This window comes from Pteronotus mesoamericanus, unplaced genomic scaffold (assembly GCF_021234165.1).
Source record: "Pteronotus mesoamericanus isolate MK-2021 breed Mesoamerican mustached bat unplaced genomic scaffold, CSHL_Meso_final contig_55, whole genome shotgun sequence".
Lineage (NCBI taxonomy): Eukaryota > Metazoa > Chordata > Mammalia > Chiroptera > Mormoopidae > Pteronotus > Pteronotus mesoamericanus.
The window spans coordinates 9,683,683-9,703,655 of NW_026555198.1; the positions used below are offsets into that span (position 1 = coordinate 9,683,683).

The 19,973-nt window shown below is 42.7% G+C and overlaps 1 protein-coding gene across 1 annotated transcript in view; it reads left to right on the forward strand.

Annotated features, from left to right (window-relative positions):
* Positions 1-19,973, forward strand: part of HDAC8 (histone deacetylase 8) — a 235,915-nt gene that overhangs the window by 208,440 nt on the left and 7,502 nt on the right. Inside the window, exon 10 of the mRNA XM_054579586.1 lies at positions 3,785-3,890. Coding sequence (XP_054435561.1) covers positions 3,785-3,890 — 106 coding nt within the window. The remainder of the gene's footprint in view (positions 1-3,784; positions 3,891-19,973) is intronic.

The following is a 19,973-nucleotide window of genomic DNA, read 5'->3' on the forward strand; positions in this document are numbered from 1 at the left end:
AGGAGTGAGGAAGAAAGGCGTGTACAGCTGAGCTGAGCAAAAACTGCACAATATTCATTTCTTTATTCATTGACTTTTGGGTCAAGAAGGTACCAACTACCCTAGAGTAGGTGTTACCTTCAACTCTTATCCTTCAACCCCACCTCTTACTTTCCCCCCTTTCCACTACCATGTTCCCCTCAATCATGTATAAACTGAAACCCCAAAAGCAAAAGAGTGCTGAGGGAAAGGGGCATGGGATGGAGAAGAAAGGTAGATCAAAGCTAGCATTTCCACTGGAAGGCCACCGACCTCTTTCATCCCCTGCTCCACCTGTCTGGGAATGGGATTGCTGCTTGCCCATTTCCTTTCCTCTTTAGGGCTGGAGGGCAGTTTTAGGGTGGGGCCTCAAGCTATTTCTAGTGCTGGCCAAATCCCTCCACCCTAACATCTCTTTTGCCTTATGTGATCAGATTTCCTTTTCACCTCGCCAGTAAGTAACAAGTGGCAGGAGCGCAGGGCAGGAAACTGTGAGAGAAGTCAGTTTCTCCACGGGGCCCTGTGCAGAGCTAATGGTTTAAACAAGTGGGGAGGACCCTGGGGCTGCTGAACTTTGTCTGGCAGGAGGAACAGACTCTTCTGGGTTGTAGCTCCAAGTGCTTGGCCTAACATTCCACAGGGGATAGGTGAGGCACCAATTTAGCAAGGGCCTTTTGCCCCAGGAGAAGGGAATTCACAGTACTGATGTTCTACTAAGTGTATATTATCTCAGTGGTTCCTAATAGCCCAACCAGGTCAGCACTTATCATCCCTCTGGTAGCAAGATTAAGAGACTCCCCTGAGGCATGCAGCTAAACCCCGGTATGAAAATCCAGCCCTGCCTTGACTCTAAAGCCAGGGCTCTTTCCACCTCATCATGCTGCCTCAAGAGTCTAGAAAAGCTGTTAATGCTACGAGTTGGCTCTTTGCATTATTCCACATAATTAACTCAACAGCCAGCTAAACCTTTTGTGTATTACTTTAATTCAACATAATTTTAAAATAAAGGTTTAAAGAGAAATTTTAATGACTTGAGTTCAACTCTACAGGCTGCACAAAGAGAATGTGACAGAAGGCTCTGCCTTTGCAGAGTTTATAGTTCAGTGGAAAAGACTTAACAAGTGCAAAAATAAAAGCATCATGTAACACAGAAACAGGGAAATGCCACAAGAGAGCCAGAGATGGGGAGAGGGCACCATCTTTGCCTTAGATAGAACCTCTGCATTCCTAGTGCCCATCACTTCCTGCAGCCCCAAGCAGAGCCTCCCAAGGCTGGGACCAGCCCACTGCAATGTGGAACTGCATCACAAAACTGGAACTTTCTTAAGTCATCTGTGTCCCCTCACTCAAGAATAGTGCATATAAGCTGGACCTGGGAATGATATTCGATTGTCAAAGGTGGGGAGATATTTAAGAATCCAGGCTTGGCTATTACCTGCAGCCAGCCTGCTTCAGCAAAGAATGGGTTATTTAGTGGTTAAAGCCAGGTGCTAATGCAACCAAGACAAGGGGTTCAATCCCAGGCAAGGTGAGTTCTGTTACATGACAGTTCTGGCCCCAGCCGACCATCTGGTAACCGCGTGCTCTTGGTCAAAGAGGGGACTCAAGTAGGAGAGTGCCAGGAACCGTGTAGCCGATACTCACAATGAGGATGTATTTTTCCAAACACTCAGCCTCAAACAGACAGCTTCCTACATGTCTTGCTGACAGGATCAGCAGTGTTCCTTTCATAGATGGAGGCAGCGGTTCCCTCCTCCCATACATCAGCAAGGCCCCCTACCTCTGATTCTCATAGCACTGTGTTCCCGCGCTTTGGGTCTCCCATAGTGGCTGCTTCATTACAGCTGCCTTTCCCCTATTGCTCTCTCTAAACCCGCCTTTCCATACCCGTGAAATGAGTGTACTACTTGACACCCTCTGGAGGAGAAGCCACCTGTCTGAAGCCTTCTCTTCCAGAGCCAAGCCACGAGGTCCCCAGGCTTAAACTGAGGGGCCCTCCTTGGTTAAAAATACAAGCCTCTCAAGTTTCTTTGATCATAACGGGGGGTTAGTTTCTGGATGTGTCACCAGGTAATCCCTCCTGTCTGTTTCACATATGGGTTTGGTAGAGACGATCTCTACTCAAGGCCTCTTCTATCTCTAGAACTCGGGGCTTCAGGTATCAGAGAGTAATAACTCCAAGAGCAAGGAACTAGGCCCCTTTATTCATTCTAGGCCAGACCCCCCAAAAAGGGGGGGCATTATAAGCAATGGCACATTATAAGTCTTGGACATGTTTCTTTTAATTTAAATGTGTACAGTTTCCTGTCATGGATGTGCAAGAGTCATCTCCTCATCAGATTATTCCCATGGATTTGGCAAAGACACTGTTAGAATCCCCAGAGATTGTTCCACAACCTCTCCCACAGTGCCAGATGTATATCCAGACTCTTAACAAGGATAATTTGGTGGCAATGACAATAACCCTGGATTATTTTTTAGAAGCTCTTTGAATGACATCAAATTCATGACACATATCAAGGTCCCTTTTTTTCATGCCCTTTGTGCCATTTTTTCTGTGGAATTTGAATTTCCCTGGCTTACTTACTGCCTAACAATATCACTATTGAAAGCACATAATGTTAAGGACCATATGCTCTCTCTCCAGAGAGTGTGCACAAATACTATTTCTGTTAAAAACTAAACAGAAATAGCAGCTTTGCATATTTCCCATTCAAAGACTTACCCCAATTGAATGATTCCCTTTGTCGCTGAGTGTTTTCCCCAAGTGGGCCCCAATAGAGAAGCTGAATCAGATATTGTAACTTACCAAAGGTCACAAGGAGTCATCTAGTGAGCTAGAAATAGAATCCAAAAACCTTTATTTTGATTCCCTGAATTTAAAAACAAATAAACTCTACTACAGAGGAAGAAAAACTGAAGTAGAGAAACTAGGCTTGTTTGACATTCCGGGGTCAGGGAATTCAAAACAGCCAGAACTAACAGGCAGCTGCCATGGTCTGTGAGGACCGATGACATGGGTAAGACATGGACCCTCTCTGCCTTCAAGGAGCTGATAATCCACTGCAGGGAGATGGGTTCACTGGTGAAAAATCTCTATCCAAAGCAGAATATGCTTGTGAACAGCGAGGAGACCCCGGAGGAGGTCTTGTCCATCTTCATAGCCCCTTCAACAGTGACCTGCATGGGATAGGCAGGCAAGCGCTGTCTATTTGTTGAACAAGGGCCATAAGAGAAGTACTAACAGAACACTCTGGGAATTGGTGGAGACTGAAGGACAGCTTTGTGAAGAAGGTGACATTTGAGCTGTGCCTGGAAGGATGGGGTGGGGTTTTTTTTACAGGCAGCAGGGATTGGGGGAGGGCCTTTGTAGGCCCCAGAAAAGAGCAATGGCAAAGATCCGAAGGGGACAGGACAAAGCGTGGTGTGATTTGGGAAAGCTCAAAGCAGACCAGTGTAGCTAGAAAAGAGCCCTGGGGAGGCAGGAAGAGCTAAGGCTAGAAAGAAAAGTTGAGACCTGAGCAGAGAGAACCTTGGACAACAAGCTAAAGAATTTAGCAGTGGGCTGTCGCTGGAGGTTTTAAACAAGGGGAATGGCACCACCAGGACAGAGCTTCCTGCTGCATTCTCCTGCCCTGCCCACCTGGGCTTCCCTTGCCTTGTCAGTAGTGGTGGGTTTCTTTTGATTGTACTGTTTGTATGTGGTTTGGTTTGCACGTTTTCTGTGGTTGAGTTTGTTTTTTTGGCCTTTCCCTTTTCCTTACAGTTTTTCACAGCATATGGTCCTGATTATGTGCTGGAAATCACGCCAAGCTGCCGGCCAGACCGCAATGAGCCCCACCGAGTCCAGCAAATCCTCAACTACATCAAAGGTGAGCACCACCCCTTGAGTCCTGCCCTCCTCATTCCACCCAGCTTGAGGTGGCCCATCAGTGGGGCTTCCCCAAATACCATTTGTCTTTTGGTGGCTAATTGTTTCACTGATTTGGAAGGGAAACCTCTTCTTGGCCTGTTAGATTGTAGTTGGGATTCTACACTGGCCACTCTGGTTGGGATTGTCATTTGGCCAGCTAATGTCACCTTCAGGGGCACAAAAGGTTTAGCCTTAGGCACCTCCAGTGGAAAACCCGTTCTAAAGTGGGCCCTGGAACCCTTTTTTCTTTCAAAAAAGCAACAGTAAAACCCTCTTGAGATGAGGTAAGTTCAAGTCAATTCAGACTGGCAGGGTGGAGTCAGGGGTTGCTCACAAACATTCTGTTCCAGTGTGGTTCCTTAGTCCACTGGAGCCTTGAGAGACTGTGGGCCTACAATGCCTAGTCAGGGATTTGGATTCCCTGGGCATAGGTTCCCCAGTCTTACCCAGACCTTTAGAGATGGGGCTGTGGCCCTTTCCTTCCCATTCCTAAGGCTGGCCTACAATTATTCCAGCCTCTGGACAGAGGGAAAATGGCAGTCATCAGGTTATTGCCCTCTTGATCCCACTGTCCACTAGTTGTTTGGGGACGTTGCCCTCAGCTTTCCAGTAGAGTCCCCCTCCCAACCCCAGCTGCCACTTCACAACTCAACTCACTTTACCATTTTTAAAGTAGTTTCAGTGTCCACTTTCCTATTTCATTAAATTTGTATATATGTGTGAATATTTTTTGGATCCTAATTGCAGAATTGAGAAGTCAAGGGTATCATATTGCTCATCCTGGAAAAATGAAATCCTCATGTTTATTCATATAATGACCAAGAAGACAGGACCAGTTCTCTTACCTTTGAGTCCCTCATTGGAAAATAATCCAGCATGATAAGATACTGTGCCAGAGTTAGTCTGAGGGGACACACTGTGTCCTGAGGTCTTTGTCTGGGGCTATATTAAGGCCCTATATTCTGATAGAGCCCACTCTGTGACAACAGCCAAGTCCATAGGCAGCGACTCCATGTCTCAGGCTTCCTTGATTAAAAAAAAAAAAATTCTAAGCTCCTAAGTCATAGACTCATAAGGTTATGCTTACAGCAATGTTTATTGTGTCTGGAAGATGTTCCATAGCCCTTAGCCTTTCCCTGACCCTACAGTTGCAGGCCACCTCCCTCTGGTCTCTCAATGACTACTGACCTGCAGGTCCTCACTTCCTAACCAAATCTTCCCCTATCCAGCCTTTCAAGCCTTTAAAATCCTTCTATTCCTGGCCCTTCTCTAGTCCTTCTCACTGTGCTGCAGCCCTAATTAACACTAGCACTCCCACCCTAGTTTCCTCTTGCCCCTCTCAGACCCAGGACACATTTCCTTTTTCCTTTGTGACTGTACCTGGACCAACTTCTCTTACCCCTCTTCCTTCAACCTTACCATTTTCCCCCCATCCAGGCTCTAAATCCTGGTAGAGCACATACAAAGCAATAGAAACAGAAACTAAACAAGCCTCTGCAGCTACTTGCTAACATCTACGTATGTGCAGATATCTGTATGCCCTCATGCTTTCCTGCACATGTACCCAGACACATATCTCCAGAGAGTGGTGACATCTTGCTATTGAGGAAATGGAAATGACAAGCGAGAGAAGACGTAAGGAAGGTAATTCAAAGGGAAGAGAACTAGGAAAGGTAAGAAACCCAAAACAGGAATACATTTTTTAAATATTTGAGATAAAAGACTAGTTTGAGAGTTGGCGAAAAAATAATAGAAAATCTTAGAAGACATGGAAGTTACACGGAAGTCAAGATTTTTAAAAGACTCTCACAGGTTAAAACAATATTCTGATTGTGACACAATGAAATGAAAGTGGGAGAAAATGTATGAACCAGGAAATGAGTCCTCAAAAGCAACGGGACACATACAAGATGGAAAGATATGCAGCATTTGCTGTGAAAGAGAGATAGGGATTTTAGTCAGCAGAGTTCAGTGTGACTCATCAGGACAAGGTGGCTCACAAATGCTGGTAATGTATTAGAGATGCTAATACATTATCAACCTCACTTTAAAAGGGCCCTAAACAAATAGGAGATTGCTCCAGGATGTCAGTTGAGACAGGAAGAGGACTGGAGTCCAGGTTGCAAAAGGTCTGATTGAGGAAGCTGGGGCTTTTGGAGAAAAGAAGACCTAGGGGCATGTGGTCTCTATTTCATATCCTTGCGAGGCTGTCACAGAGCAGAGGGTGTAGACAGAGTTGATGTAGTCACATGGCACAGAGCTAGGACCCATGGGTAGATATTATAGAAAGGTGGATTTTCATTCAGTGGAGGGAAGAAATTTCTAACAATTAGAGCTCTCCAAAGTGTAACTGCCCAGAAAGATCTCTGTCACTGGAGATTTGGCTATTGAATAGTAGAAGGGCTCTTGCATTGGGGGAGGGTGATTGTACTAGATTATTGTTAAGGTTCCTTCCAACCCTAAGATTCTAGGATGCTGTTCATTAAAATGAGAAAAATTTTTTAAAAAAAACAAAGAATATGATGAGGGTGCATGGGTTGGTAGATGAGTCACAGTTGTTGTTATAGGGAAGAATCGTTGGAGAGAAAAAAAGAAACCAAGTGGCTGAGAGTGGGCAGGGAGGGGCCAGAGAGGGCAGACAGCAAGTAGAGAGGGTATAACATACTAGGGATTTTCAGATGTTCCATTTAGCCATCCCTTTCATATTAACAAGGTCTTGTGTTCTAGCCATGCAAATGAGCAGAGCACACAATCCAGAACCGAAAAGAAATTCAGCTCAACCTAGAAGAAATTAGGGTAGAAAGAAGTCCAAATGTTGCTAAAAATGGCCAGGCTAACCTGCTGTTCTGAGACCGTGCCCCTCCAGCCTTGTGATGCATGCTGCCATCAGATAGTGCGTTGCCATGACAATGGTCAGTGTCGAAAGGCTGCTGAATTTTCTACATTCTGAAAGATTTTCCTGAATCTGCCTACAAGACTGTTGTTTATTCTTGTATATAAAAACCTCGGCCAGGCTCACCATTTCTCCCCGTGCCTCCCTTTCCCTTCCCCCCATTAAAAACAAAAGTGGGGGGACACAGGCACAGATTGATTTGGGGAGGTGGGTAGCAATGAGGAAGTGGATAGATTAAGCTTCCCCTCTAGGGGAGGGAATTTAGCCAGCGTGTACAGTTGAATTTGTTCAGCCTTTGAGCTTGGGGTTTTTTCTCTTTCTCACCACATCCCTTAGAAACACAAAAGATGAGATTTTGAACCTATTGGAGATCAAACCTGAGGAGGTTCATCTTACAGAGATGCATTCCACATGCCACAGGATGACTGGAGGGACAGGCAGATTTAGAATTCACCTTATCCCATTTTTTCTGCCCATTAATCTATCTGAGGGAAAAAAAGACAAAAATCAAACCATAGAGAGTAAATTCAAGCTTTTAGCTTTATACAAAGAAAAGCTATGTTTTGCTCCCACAAATTGCTCTTCTCATGCCGATGAATCTTGAAGATAGGTGTCATTGTTCATAGGAAGTGTGGCTTAGAGTGGATCACTCAGCCTAGCTCATGACCACTGCTGTAAAATCATCTTTGCACCATCTTCATGTGCTCAAACTTATTTGCCTTTGCTCTGGTTGACATACTCTGGAGGGGTTGGCTCACAGTGAGCCTTCCAGAGTTGGAACGGTGCTGATGCGATCAATCTCCGGAGGGAGGCAGCCAGCTCCCCAAGACTGGGTAGCTCTGCATGGGGAAACAGGGGAGGAGGTTTTCTAGTCCCTGTTACCGATACCATTGGAATCAAGTAAAGGTCCCAGGGGGTCAAAAGCTTCATGTTGCAGCCCAAGCCCAACCCTCTGGGTGTGGGGGCAGGGAAGGGAGGGTGAGTTGTGCATATATATGTGTTGGAATTGTAAGGTTTTTACACTTGCTCTGAGTTCCCAGACTGTACCCCAACTGGGCCTGTGATGGAAAAGGAAACAAATGGGGCCAGGAGGTAAGGAGAAACATGCTGGGGAGTGGGGACAAGAGGTCTTGTGCACATCTGCTCCTTCTGAACCTCAATGAGGGAGGCTTAGTATGGCAGCCACTCCAGTACAGGGTTGGGGAGATGGGACAGCAAACTAACACAGGTGTGGGGAGAGACAAACACAGGTGAAACAAGAATAATAGCTACTATTTATCTTACAGATGAGGAAAGTGAATCTCAGAGAAGATAGGAGGATAAGTGAGGATAAAGGTCACCTTCATTCATTCAGCAAGTAATTACTAGGCACCTACAATGTGCCATACACTGTGCTAATAGGTGATGGAGCAAACATTTGAACCCAGGTCTGTCTGAATGGGGGCTTTGGAGTCAGGCTGTTTGGCCTTTCCGGTGCCCCTCCTCCCTTCACAGTGTTGCCGTGCCAACTCTACTCATCAGCCCCCATCTGCTTTTCCTAACCACCCTAATAAACCCTTCCCACCTTGCACTACATTACCAGCTCCTTCCATGTGGCTGACCCATAGCACCTGAAGTTTGATGTCTCCCTGGAAATAGGGGGAAGATAGCTGTGGGTAACACCTGAAATCCTGGCCCCTGACCTAGGACTTTGAGCACCCCCTAACTCCCCACCCCTGCTATGCCCCCATCATCCCACCATACTGTAATTGAACCTTCCAGCTCCATTTTTATCTGAGTAGAGAAATAAAAGAGAAGGACAGGAAGTGGAAGTCAGCCACCTAGCTCCTACCGCCTGAAGTGTGCTGTGTCACCAGCCCATCTGCTATTTATAGTTCCTGAGCCTCAAGCTGAGACCCTTTGCACATCTGCTTGTAATACTCTCTGGAGAACCATTGTGCTGGGTGTGAGCAGCATCTCCGCTGGCAGCCTGAAGTCTGGGACTGACATTCTTCTAAGGACTAACAATTGGGGCATCCAGTCTGGGAATGTCCCAGGTCTCCTGGAGCCCCAAGCTTGAGGTAGAGGTAGTACTCCTTCCTGGTGGGACTCAAAACCATAGAAACTCGGCTTACTTCCATACTTTCTCTTGCTTCATGAGAACGCATGAGGAAAGTTGAAAGGTGGGGTTGGTTTCAAGACATACTGACCGTTTGCTTCAGGGCTTTTGGAAGAACTTTGGAGTAGTATTGGGGAGGACACCTTGAGCCAAGTTGCATGACTTCAGGTGAGGATCTCTGTAACATCCATCTCTCAACTCTCCTTGCCGTCCCCTGTCCTTTCTTTATTCCTCTCTACCCTGGTATGAATCCTTCCCAGCCTACCACCAACCTGTGCTTCCCCATTGACCAGGTTCCTCTCTCTTGCTTTACCAGAGTATAATAATTAGATAGGTTTGTTATTGTTGTCATTGTTGTTGTTAAACAGAAAGATAAGTTATAAAAATATCATGCTGAAAATTTATAAATTCTAACATAGAAATGGAGTCTGCTACCTAACATTGCAATAACTTAGAAGCTTTTGACCAACCATTAAAACCCTTGGCAGGTTACTTATGAAAACTTGAAATTTCTATCTAAATCCAGGAAGTGGGTACTACCATATTGAAAGCCTACTGTGCAACACTATGTACTAGATCCTTTACATACGTCATTTCCTTTAATCCTCACAATTACCTTATGAGGTAGGAAACTTGTGCCTGAAGACATAGTGTAACATGCCCATAGTCACATAACAAGTAAAGTGGTGACCTTGGGATTTGAATCCAAGCCTGATGCCCCTCTTCTCTTTGGCAGTATTGCTCAGTCAAGTATACTCATCATCCCCTGTATGCTTTTTCCAATTTCCCCTTAGTAAACTCTTCCAACCCTGCAATGTCTCCCAAAGTGAGGTTAATAAACCAGGTTCATTCTAAGAGGTATTATTGTGTCTCCACTTTAAATCCTAGCTAAATCAATCAATGAATATTCTTTGGCATATCTCATGTGCTTGGTGCCACTGGGAATATAAGAGAAGTTAAAGACATGGTCCCTGCTTCTGATACACAGCTTAGAAGTCTAGGTGAGGATTTGATGCCTGATGCTATGTAAAAGAAGTGAGGGAATATGACTTTAGAGAGACTGCTTTCAGAAGACTGGCAGGATTTGGATAGGTAGGACTGAGGAAATGCTTATAAGTAAGGGAAACTCAGATGGGGGGGGTCAGGGGCAGATTGTAAGTTTCCTTGAATTTTAGCCTGAACAGTCCATATCAGATACAGGAAAGTGGAACCCGTTCTTGGTTCTGCAATTAGGATATGACTTGATGCAGAGATATTTGGATGGATCATGATGGTATTCCAAAAGTGAACCTACAAGGGCCTAAACAAGGCCCTTGGTGGTGGTAAGATATTTCCTGTCCTATTCCTCCCGAATGGCTGAGAGCTGGTAGGAATAGAATATCAACAACACTTGGAGGTATGTCAAGGAGAACAGAAGTAAAGATGACTGAGTTTTCCAGCATGGCTACCAACTGGGATGGGAAGCTGTTCGGGCAGGGGGTTAGTTTTACAGAAATATATACTTGATGTGTTCTGTTTTGATACATTGAATTTGAGGTATGAAACAATGTCTCAGTACACCTACATGGAAGAATTTCTTGGAGCTAATTAAAAAGAAATTAAGGATAGTTGGTGGGCACAAGAATATGTTCATGATAACAACGTTAAGTGAAAAAAAAATAGGATACAAAATGATTTAATACCATATATTCTCAATTTTGTAAATATACATAATCTTTGTGTGTGTGAGAGTGTGGATTTCCACAGAAAAACACTAGAAGAAAATATATCCAAAATGCTAACAGTAGTTATCTTTGGTGGTAAAATTGGAATTATGGGTAATTTTTTACTTGTTCTTTGTTTTTTTTCTCTATTTTTCAAAATTTCTACCATGAACATGTATTCCTTTTATAGTCAGATAAAAGCAATACATATTTAAGAAAAAGACAATACTCTTTTATAAAACCTTATGTCCCAATTTTTTGTTGATAAAATCTGGTCATTACACCTGCACACAGCTGGAAAAATAAGGGACCAGAGAGTGAATATTTTACATATCTCAGGTGCTATTGCCTTTTTTAGGTACTTCTACTAATTCTAGCGTGCTTCCATTTGTCTTTCAAAGCAGATCTTCCATTGACTCAAAATGTAAAGTGTCTTCTGTCCAGTAGAAGGGCAGAAAATCCAGGTAGCTCCCTAGGTCCACCTCCCTTTCCAAAATTCTCTTTCACTCCAACGTAACTGTCTCAATCTCAGTCTCAGTCTTTCTGAGTTTTCTCTTCTGCCCCATTTATCTATGTATCTATTCCTCCCCACAGTATTGATTACAGTAGGTATATAATAAATCTTAAAATCACGTATAGCAGTTCCTCTTCCTTCTTTTGTTGAAATTGTTTTAGCTATACTAGTTCCTTTGCCTTTTCATATAAGCTTTAGAATAATCTTTTTTATATCTACAAAAAATCTTAATGTGCTTTTGTTAGGAATTGTGTTAAACCTGTGTATCGATTTGGGAAGAATTAATAACTTGATTATGTTGAGTTTTCAATCCATGAACATAATATGTCTCTCCATTTATTTTCTTTCATTTCTTTCATCAGCATTTGTAATTTTCAGCCTACAGATCCTGAGCAGACTTTATACTTAAGTTTTTCTTTTTTGGAGTCATTGTATTTTTAATTTTGGTTTCCATGTGTTCATTGCTAGTATGTATAGAAATACAGTTTTTGTATATTGTGCTTATATCCTGTGACCTTGATAACTCATTGATTTGTTCTATGTTTTCTTGGAGTCCCTTAGGATTTTCTACAGAGATCACCATTCATCTGCAAAGAGAGACAGTTTTATTTCTTCCTTTCTAATCTGGATGCTTTTTGTTTCCTTCTCTTGCCTTATTGTGCTAACTTAGACTTCCAGTATTAGGTTAAATAAAAGTAGTGAGAACAGATATCCTTGCCTTATTCCAGAACTTAGAGGGTAAACATTTTGTCTTTCACCATTAACTATGATGACAGCTTTAGGTTTCTGTAGATTTTCCTTGCTGCGTTGAGGCAATACCCCTCTATATTCCTAATTCTCTGAGTGTTTTTTGTCATGAACGCATGTTGATTTTGTTAAATGCTGTTTCTGCATCAGCTGATACTAATACTGATACATGTGTAATTTTTCTCCTTTGGCCTTTTTTTAGGGTTTTTTAAATTTATATATTTTTAGAGAGGGGAAGGGAGTGAGAAAGAGAGGGAAAGAAATGTCAGTGTGTGGTTACCTCTCACGTGCCCCCTACTGGGGACCTGGCCTGCAACCCATGCATGTGTTCTACACTGGGAATCAAACCAGTGACCCTTTGGTTCACAGGCCAGCGCTCAATCCACTGAGCCACACCAGCCAGGGCATTCTTTAGTCTTTTAATATGGTAAATTATATTGATTGATTTTTCAAGTATTGAACCAGTTTTGTATACCTGGAATAAACCGTACTTGGTCATGGTGTATACTTTTTACATAGACTGCTGAATTCTATTTGATATTTGGTTGAGGATTTTGCATCTATATTTATGGGGGATATCAGTCTGTAGTTTTTTTTGTGTGTGTGCTGTCATCTGCTTTCAGTCTCAGGACAATATTAGTCTTAAAAAAGGGGTTCAGAAGTGTTCCCTTCTCTTCTGTTTTCTGCAAGAGGCAGTATAGAATTGGTTTAATGCTCCTTTTTAGTGTAATTCTCCAATGAGACTATCTGGATCTGGAGATTTCTTTTTCATGAGGTTTTTTTCATTTCTACTTTGATACCATTGTAGTCAGAAAACATGCTCTGTATAATTTAAATTCTTTTCAATTTGTTGAGGTTTGATTTATGGCCCTGTATGTGGTCTGTCTTGGCATATGTTCTGTGAATGCTTGAAAATAATGTGTATTCTGTTGTTGTTTGGGGGAGTGTTCTATCAATGTTGGTTAGATCTTGTTGACAGAGAGCATTGTTGAGTTCTTCTATATCCTTGCTCATTTTCTGTCTACTTGTTCCTTTCTCAATTGCTGAGAGAGATGTTGAAATTTCCAAATCTAATTGTAGCCCTATCTATTACTCCTTATAGCTCAATCAGTTTTTGTTTCATGTATTCTAAAGCTCCCTTGTTTGGTGCTTACACATTTAGGATTGCTATATCTTCTTGGAAGATTGACCCTTTTATCATTATGTAATGTCCCTCTCTGTCCATGATTATTTTCTTTGCTCTGATGTCTACTTTAATCTGGTATCAGGATAGCCACTCCTGCCTTCTTTTGATTAATGTTTGCATGGCATAAATTATTTTATCCTTTTACTTTCAACCTACTTATATCATATTTGAAGTGAGGTTCTTGTAGACAGCATATAATTGGAGCATGTGTTTAGCCACTCTATCAACTTTGGCTTTTAATTGGTATATTTAGATCATATACATTCAATGTAATTTTGATTAATTGAATGGGGATTAAATCTGCCATTTTATTTTTTGTTTTCTCTTTGTTCCCTCTGTTCTTTGTTTCTGTGTTTTCTTCTTCCTCCTTTACTGTTGGTGAGTTATATCTTTGTTCAAATTCCATTTTGATTCATCTGTAGTGGTTTTGATCACCTCTTTGTATAGGCATTTTAGTAATTGTTTTGGGTATATCTTATACATGCATATCTTACCACAGTCTATTGGTGTCAACATTTTATCAGTTTGAGTGAACTGTAGAAAACTTACCTACCTTTAAATGCCTTTCCTCTCCCTCATTTATAATATAATTGTCTTCAATATTTCCAATACATATATTAAGAAATATATCAGGCAGTATTTTGATTTTTGCTTCAATCATCAAAAATGATTTAGAAAACTCAAGAGAAGAAAAATATATTATATTTACCGACAGTTTTATTCTTTCTGTTCTTTCTTCCTTCCTGATGTTCCAAGATTCCTCATTTTATCATTTACTTTCCATCTCAAAAACTTCCTTTAGGTATTCCTTTAGGGTAGGTATGGTGGCAACAAATTCTCTGTTTTCCTTCCCCTGAGAATATGTTTATTTCCCCTTCATTCCTGAAGGATATTTTCACTGGGTAGAGAATTGTGGTTGATAGTTCTTTTATTTTAGCACCTGAAAAATGTTGTACAATGTACTCTGGCCTCCATAAGTTTTGATGAGAAAACCACTGTCATTTGAATTATCTTTCCTTTATAGGTAAGCATTTGTTTCTGGTTTGCTAATTTCTGGATTTTCTCTTTTTCTTTAGTTTTGAGGAATTTGATTGTGATAGGCCTTGGTGTGGATTTCTTTGGGTTTATCTAGTTTGAAGTTCAATAGGTAGGTATGTGTCTTTTGCCAAGTCTGGGAAATCTTTAACCATTATTTCTTCAAATACTTTTTCAGTCCACTCTTTCTTTTTCTTCTGGGGCTTTGGTGACATGAATATTAGATCTTTTATCATAGTCCCACAATGGTCCCCGAGGTTTCTGCTAAATTTTTCAGACATTTTTCTGTCTTATTTTTTCAAACTGGATAGTTTCTGTTATTTTATATTCCAACTTACTGACTCTTTTTTGCCCCCTCCATGCTGCTATTGAGCCCATCTGTTCAGTTTTTTACTTTACTCATTGTATTTTTCAGTTCTAAAATGTCCATTTAGTTTTTCTTTATTTCTTCTATTTCTTTGTTGAGACTTCTTACTTTTTCATTTTTTTTTCAGGTATGTTCATTCTTGCTCACTGAAGTATATTTGTGATGTTTGCTTTAAACTTCTTGTCAGAAAGTTCCAGCATATGTGCCATCTCTATGTTGACATCTGTTGATTGTGTTTTTCTCATTCAAGTTGAGGGTTTCCTGTTCTTGGTACAAGTGATTTTCTATTGTATCCTGAACATTTTAGATACTTTTATGAAACTACATCTTATTTAAATCTTCTGTTTTAGCAGGGTTCCTCTTACACCACACAGGCAGGGGAATGGGGCCTTACCCCATTACCTTTAGGTGGGGATAAAAGTCTAGGTTCCCCACCAAGCTGCCATTGACAGTCTGGGTGAGGGGTACCTCATTACTGTTGGGCAGGAGTAAAAATTGAGGATTCCCATTAGACCTTCACTGATACTAACCTGGCCAGGAATAGGAGTGACTCCTTATTACTGCTCCCCATGTGGCCACAGTGTTGGGTGGTTGTCCTTGCCGTGGCACAAGGATGAAAGTCCTGGCTTTCCACCCTGCCGTCTCTGACACCACACTGGTGGGGTGGAAGGGGAGCCTGGTTACTGCTAGGCCAATTTTAAAAATTTTAATATTTCATTCATTCAACAAATATGTGTTGGTGTTAATATGTGCCAGGCCCTATTCTAGCCACTGGTGATAGAAATGTAAATAAAACAAGTAAAGACCTTGTCCATCATGGAACTTACATTCTACTGGGGGATACAGACAATAAGCAAATAAATATTTAATACTAGCTACTGGTAAATTCAGAAGGGGTGCTATTTTAGATTGGGTGGTCAGTTGAGGCCGCCCTGAGGAGGTGACGTTTGGGAATAGAGCTTAATGAATTAAGGAAAGAACTTCGCAAAAATTGGGATGAAGAACATTCTAGATGAAGGGAAAAAGCAGAATCAAAGACCAGTCAGGAAGAAATTTGGTGTGTTTAACATATGTGTTTTAATGTGAATTAGAAATATAATTATCTCATCAACCTCTTTGATTTCATAGATATTATAATAGGAAGTTAAGTTAAAAAAAGTGTCAGTGTCAGCATGAGAGATATAAGTAATCTATGAATATGATGAAATTTTTGACAGTATTGGAGTTTGGGAAGCAAATCTATCTGTGAGGTAAATAACGGTATTACCCCCATTTAACAGATGAGAGAACTGAGGCTTAAGGAGGTTGATTAGCATATGCAAAGTCACACAGCAAGTAAGTGGGAGAGCTGGGATTCCAGCTGAAACTGGGATTCCACGAGAAACTGAAGATCATACTCATAAAGTTTAGAAGAGGAAATATGGGATTTTTCTTCTGCCTGATAGAGCTACTGCTTGCTGCATACAACAAACCAAGAACTTTTGAAGAACAGTTGGAGTCCTCTAATGTGTTTAATTAAGCATTCTTTTCCTGTTTGCCCAAAGTAGATGCCTAGAGCAATTATCTCGCTTATTCCCCTCCAGCCTTTAGCTCTAAAATTATCAAGGGGCAAAAGGGAGGTTGGAAGTTATTAGAGAAAATAAGGTAAACCACTGTGGGTTCTGGAATGCCTAACTGTTGACAATTCTCTCAGTCTACCCAGAGGCCCTTTAACCAACTGAGACTCAGGTGCTGTCTGTAACACAGCAGCCAAATCCAGCGGTGCTGAGAGGCATTTTATGCCAGAGTAGGCAGGCCCAGCCTTTCTGGCCTTGCTGCCAAGGGGGCAGCCTTTGCAGGATTCTCGCTACAAAGTTCCAGAGGAAGCTCTGCAGACATCCCATCCCATACACTCCTCTGCTGTACCTGGACAGGGACATCCCCAATCCGGAGTCAGGCCACAAAAGAGCCCTCACGTGTTTTGAGAAAGGGAAGCATCTTTCTAGGCTCCTGGTTTCCAACATCCTTCTGGCCTCTTTGCAGCTTCAAGCATATTTTGGAGGGAGATTTCATAAAGATTTCTAAATTGAGTTAGAATTTCAAGTCTATTGTGACATGCAAATTAGTCCTGCTTGCCCGTTGGCAGCAATGCAGCTGAAGTGCCTAGAGACAGGCCATAAAATGAAAACATCAAAGTGATTAAATGTGCCCGAAGAGCATAATTGAGTGCATGAATAAGAGAAAATAAAACAAATTGATTTTCTCCTGTGCCAGAAAAACAGAATAATTGAGAACAAAATAATAGACTTTGAAGTAATCAAAGTGAGGAATGCACCATAGTGACATAGAAACAGCCAGTTGTGGGAGAGATTTATTGTGTTTCTGTTATCATTTTTACAACTTTAATTTCATTAGCTAATAAATACAAATCAATTGAAAAATCAGTCAACCAGAGAGGAGGCAGTCCCAAGCCAAGATTTTTATTCACATCTCTAAAACAGGCTGAGGCGGTTATCCTTAATCTATTTTCATAGGCACACATATCCCCTGTGAGCTGGAAAACAAGTTCTGGGAGGCCTCTGTTCCTTTGGAAGGATGATGTTCTGTTCTGCCAGTCACTTTCCACATATAGGTTTACAGGTTCAACTTTCAAAAGGGTCGCTTATATACTCCTTCGAGATTTCCAACAGACAGAATTGCCTGAGTGCGGCATTTGGGTTTAAAAAGTTGATGTTTTTGTGGCACTGACCAGCACCTATGGTCTTCACTAGTGGTGGTGGCAGCTATAGCAACAAGAGCAGGGGCACCTGCCATTCTCTCAGTACAGCTGAGCATTTATGGCTCACTGCTTCCATCATTGTTTTCCCACTGCCTGCTACACACACACACACACACACACACACACACACACACACACACACACACACACAACACTGAGCTCTAATCTAAACCAAGAGGGCAAGCAAAAGCATGCTACCCCTTTGGTTTCCGGCCTGGAAGCCATGATGCTGGGGTGGTTTAGAGGACAGAGCTAGGCCAGGAGACCTCATGCTGAGTTGGAGCACTGGGGACTCCAAGCTATGCTGGGACCAGGTGCTGGAAGATCACAGAGCAAACATGAGACCACGGCAGAACTATTTTTATGGCTCCTCCAAGGAAAGAATCCCTCCACCCCACTCCTCAGCTGTTCATGGCTGGGCTCAGTGGCCCTTCACTTCAGGATCTGCAGTGATGGCTGATATGACTCGAATGGTGGTTTTTCCTTTCACAGGCCCTTGAGCTACTCTGGCAGCTGCTGGCACTTCCAGATGTTCACGACACACCCTACCTTCAGGGCTCCACAGTTAGCAGCCATGCCTTTGGCTCCAGTAAAGGTCTTTGGGACCATTGGGACTGTAAACCAGAGTGTGCAGAAGGAGTTGGCAGTGCTAAGACTGGCAGTCCTTGCTGGCTCAATCAGGATGGCATGGTTAATAGATTGTGCCTGCCAGGCAATTGTCCTGAGAATTTATCTTCCAGGAAGCACCTAGAAGCTGAAGGGAGTGTCTGTGACCTTCTAGTGGCATCCAAGGCCTAATCATCATGTGCCTCGAGGTGAATGGGGAATGTTAGCATTTAGCTCCTTTGCGCAAGAGAGCAAGAGTTTGTCTCCAGTTCAGGCCTAAAATCCCAGCTTCCATTTCCCACTGGTGTTTGGGTGGAGCAAAATGGAGCAAATGGCTTTCACAACTCTAAAGCATTATACAGATGTAAGGCTGTATTATTCTTCCTGCCGCTGCTATTCCCATTATCCTGGATTTCTCAGCCCAGTATTTTTGTCTGAAAAAGAAATGTGGCGAAAGCACATGGACCAAAGAACGTGGAGCTGTAACTCCAAAATGCCTGGGAGGCATTGCCCAGCAGATAAAACACTTGGAGGCTGAGCTCCATAGGCTGGCTGGCTGGCTGGCTAGCGGGCAAACAGCCCACTTCTGTGATGTCACCTCAGTTACTTGTGCCTATCCTTCCACATGGATCCAGCAGATTTAGGCCCAGGAGGGGAGAAAAAGTGAATCATAGGCTATTTTGGAAATTGCTCCAATTCCGCTTGAGGTTGCAGTAGTCCCTTGCAAGCTAAGACCAGAGCACCCTAACCATCGGGGGAACATCATTTAAGTGCTGATATCCTGTAAATGCCAGGAGCCTGGTGGGATTAATGCACAGCCTCAGGTTCTAATTCAGGTCAGAGGCAGACAAGTGGTAATTGGTGGTTATACTTAATTGTCATTGAAAGGCTTTCTGATGACAGGAGGGATCTACATTCCAAGACAAGCAACGCAGTTGACAATTAAGAGCTAAAATTAAATCAGTTATCCATATCAGCACATGCCTTATAGAAATCTTTTGTTCTGCCATCTCTCCAGTAGAGAGTGAGACCCTCAAGCTTGGTTGTGATGGGGCAGCAGCTGCGAAACTTTCTCTAGCCCTAAATCACACTAGATGGGCCTCCTCTCCATTTTAAAACATCATTCAGAGGCTCCCCGTGGCCTCTAGGATAAGACCATGGCCTTCTAGGCCCTTGATGATCTAGCCTGTAGCCATCTCTCCAGCTCTTTTGCCACCACCCCTCCAACCCTCATCCTGTGCTTTGGCCACAAAAAGTTTGCAGTTACCTTTACACATCCTGCTCTGTTCCTACTTCCTTGAACACTCTGTCCCCCTTTGCTCTTCAAGATGCCACCTCCTCTGTAAAGCCTTCCACACCCTCTCTATGTGTGCCCTTTGCACTCTGTATGGACTGGGATTTTATTGTGATGTTGCTATGGACTATGATGTGTTTGTCTCCGTATATGCCTCCCTCACTAGACTGAGACCTCCTTGCGGGCAGAACAGTGTCTTGTTCTCCTCCGTGATCCGAAAACCCAGTACTGGGCCTACCCCATTGTAGGCATCCGTAGTAAAGGCTTGTGAAATGAATGAACAGAGTAAAGGCTTGTGAAATGAATGAACAGAGATGGGGACCAGACTGAGGGAGCTGGATGACAGAAGATGGGTGGGGTGGGGAGTGTGCACCATCCAAGATTCTCAAATACTAGAGTCTGTAGAGGCTGATGGCGGCAGAGCAGCCTGGGCACCAGCTGTCCAACAGCAATCCCTACAATGATTTTTCCCCCAAAATGCACCCCATGTCCCTCTGTATGACAGACAATTTGAGGTGGCACAAAGACATTTTTCATTCTAATAGTCGTATTTATTTTAATGCATGTTTTAAAATGTAGTTAAGCACATGAGGTGTTATCGTTATTATTATTTAGGATAGATAAGGCCAAAATAGGTATTATTGTTACTATTAATACAGATGTTAAGTAGATATGACGACATTTCTGAAAAGGGTACTCATATGGTGGAAACTTTGGAAACACTTCTCAGCAGCCCTAAATTCATTTCTCTGTTCCTCTGTGGTGCCACTCAGCCTCCAAGTGTTCTGGGGCCACCTCCAGCATCCCTCCAAACTGCTAGGACACTAGCTGTTTTCAGAAC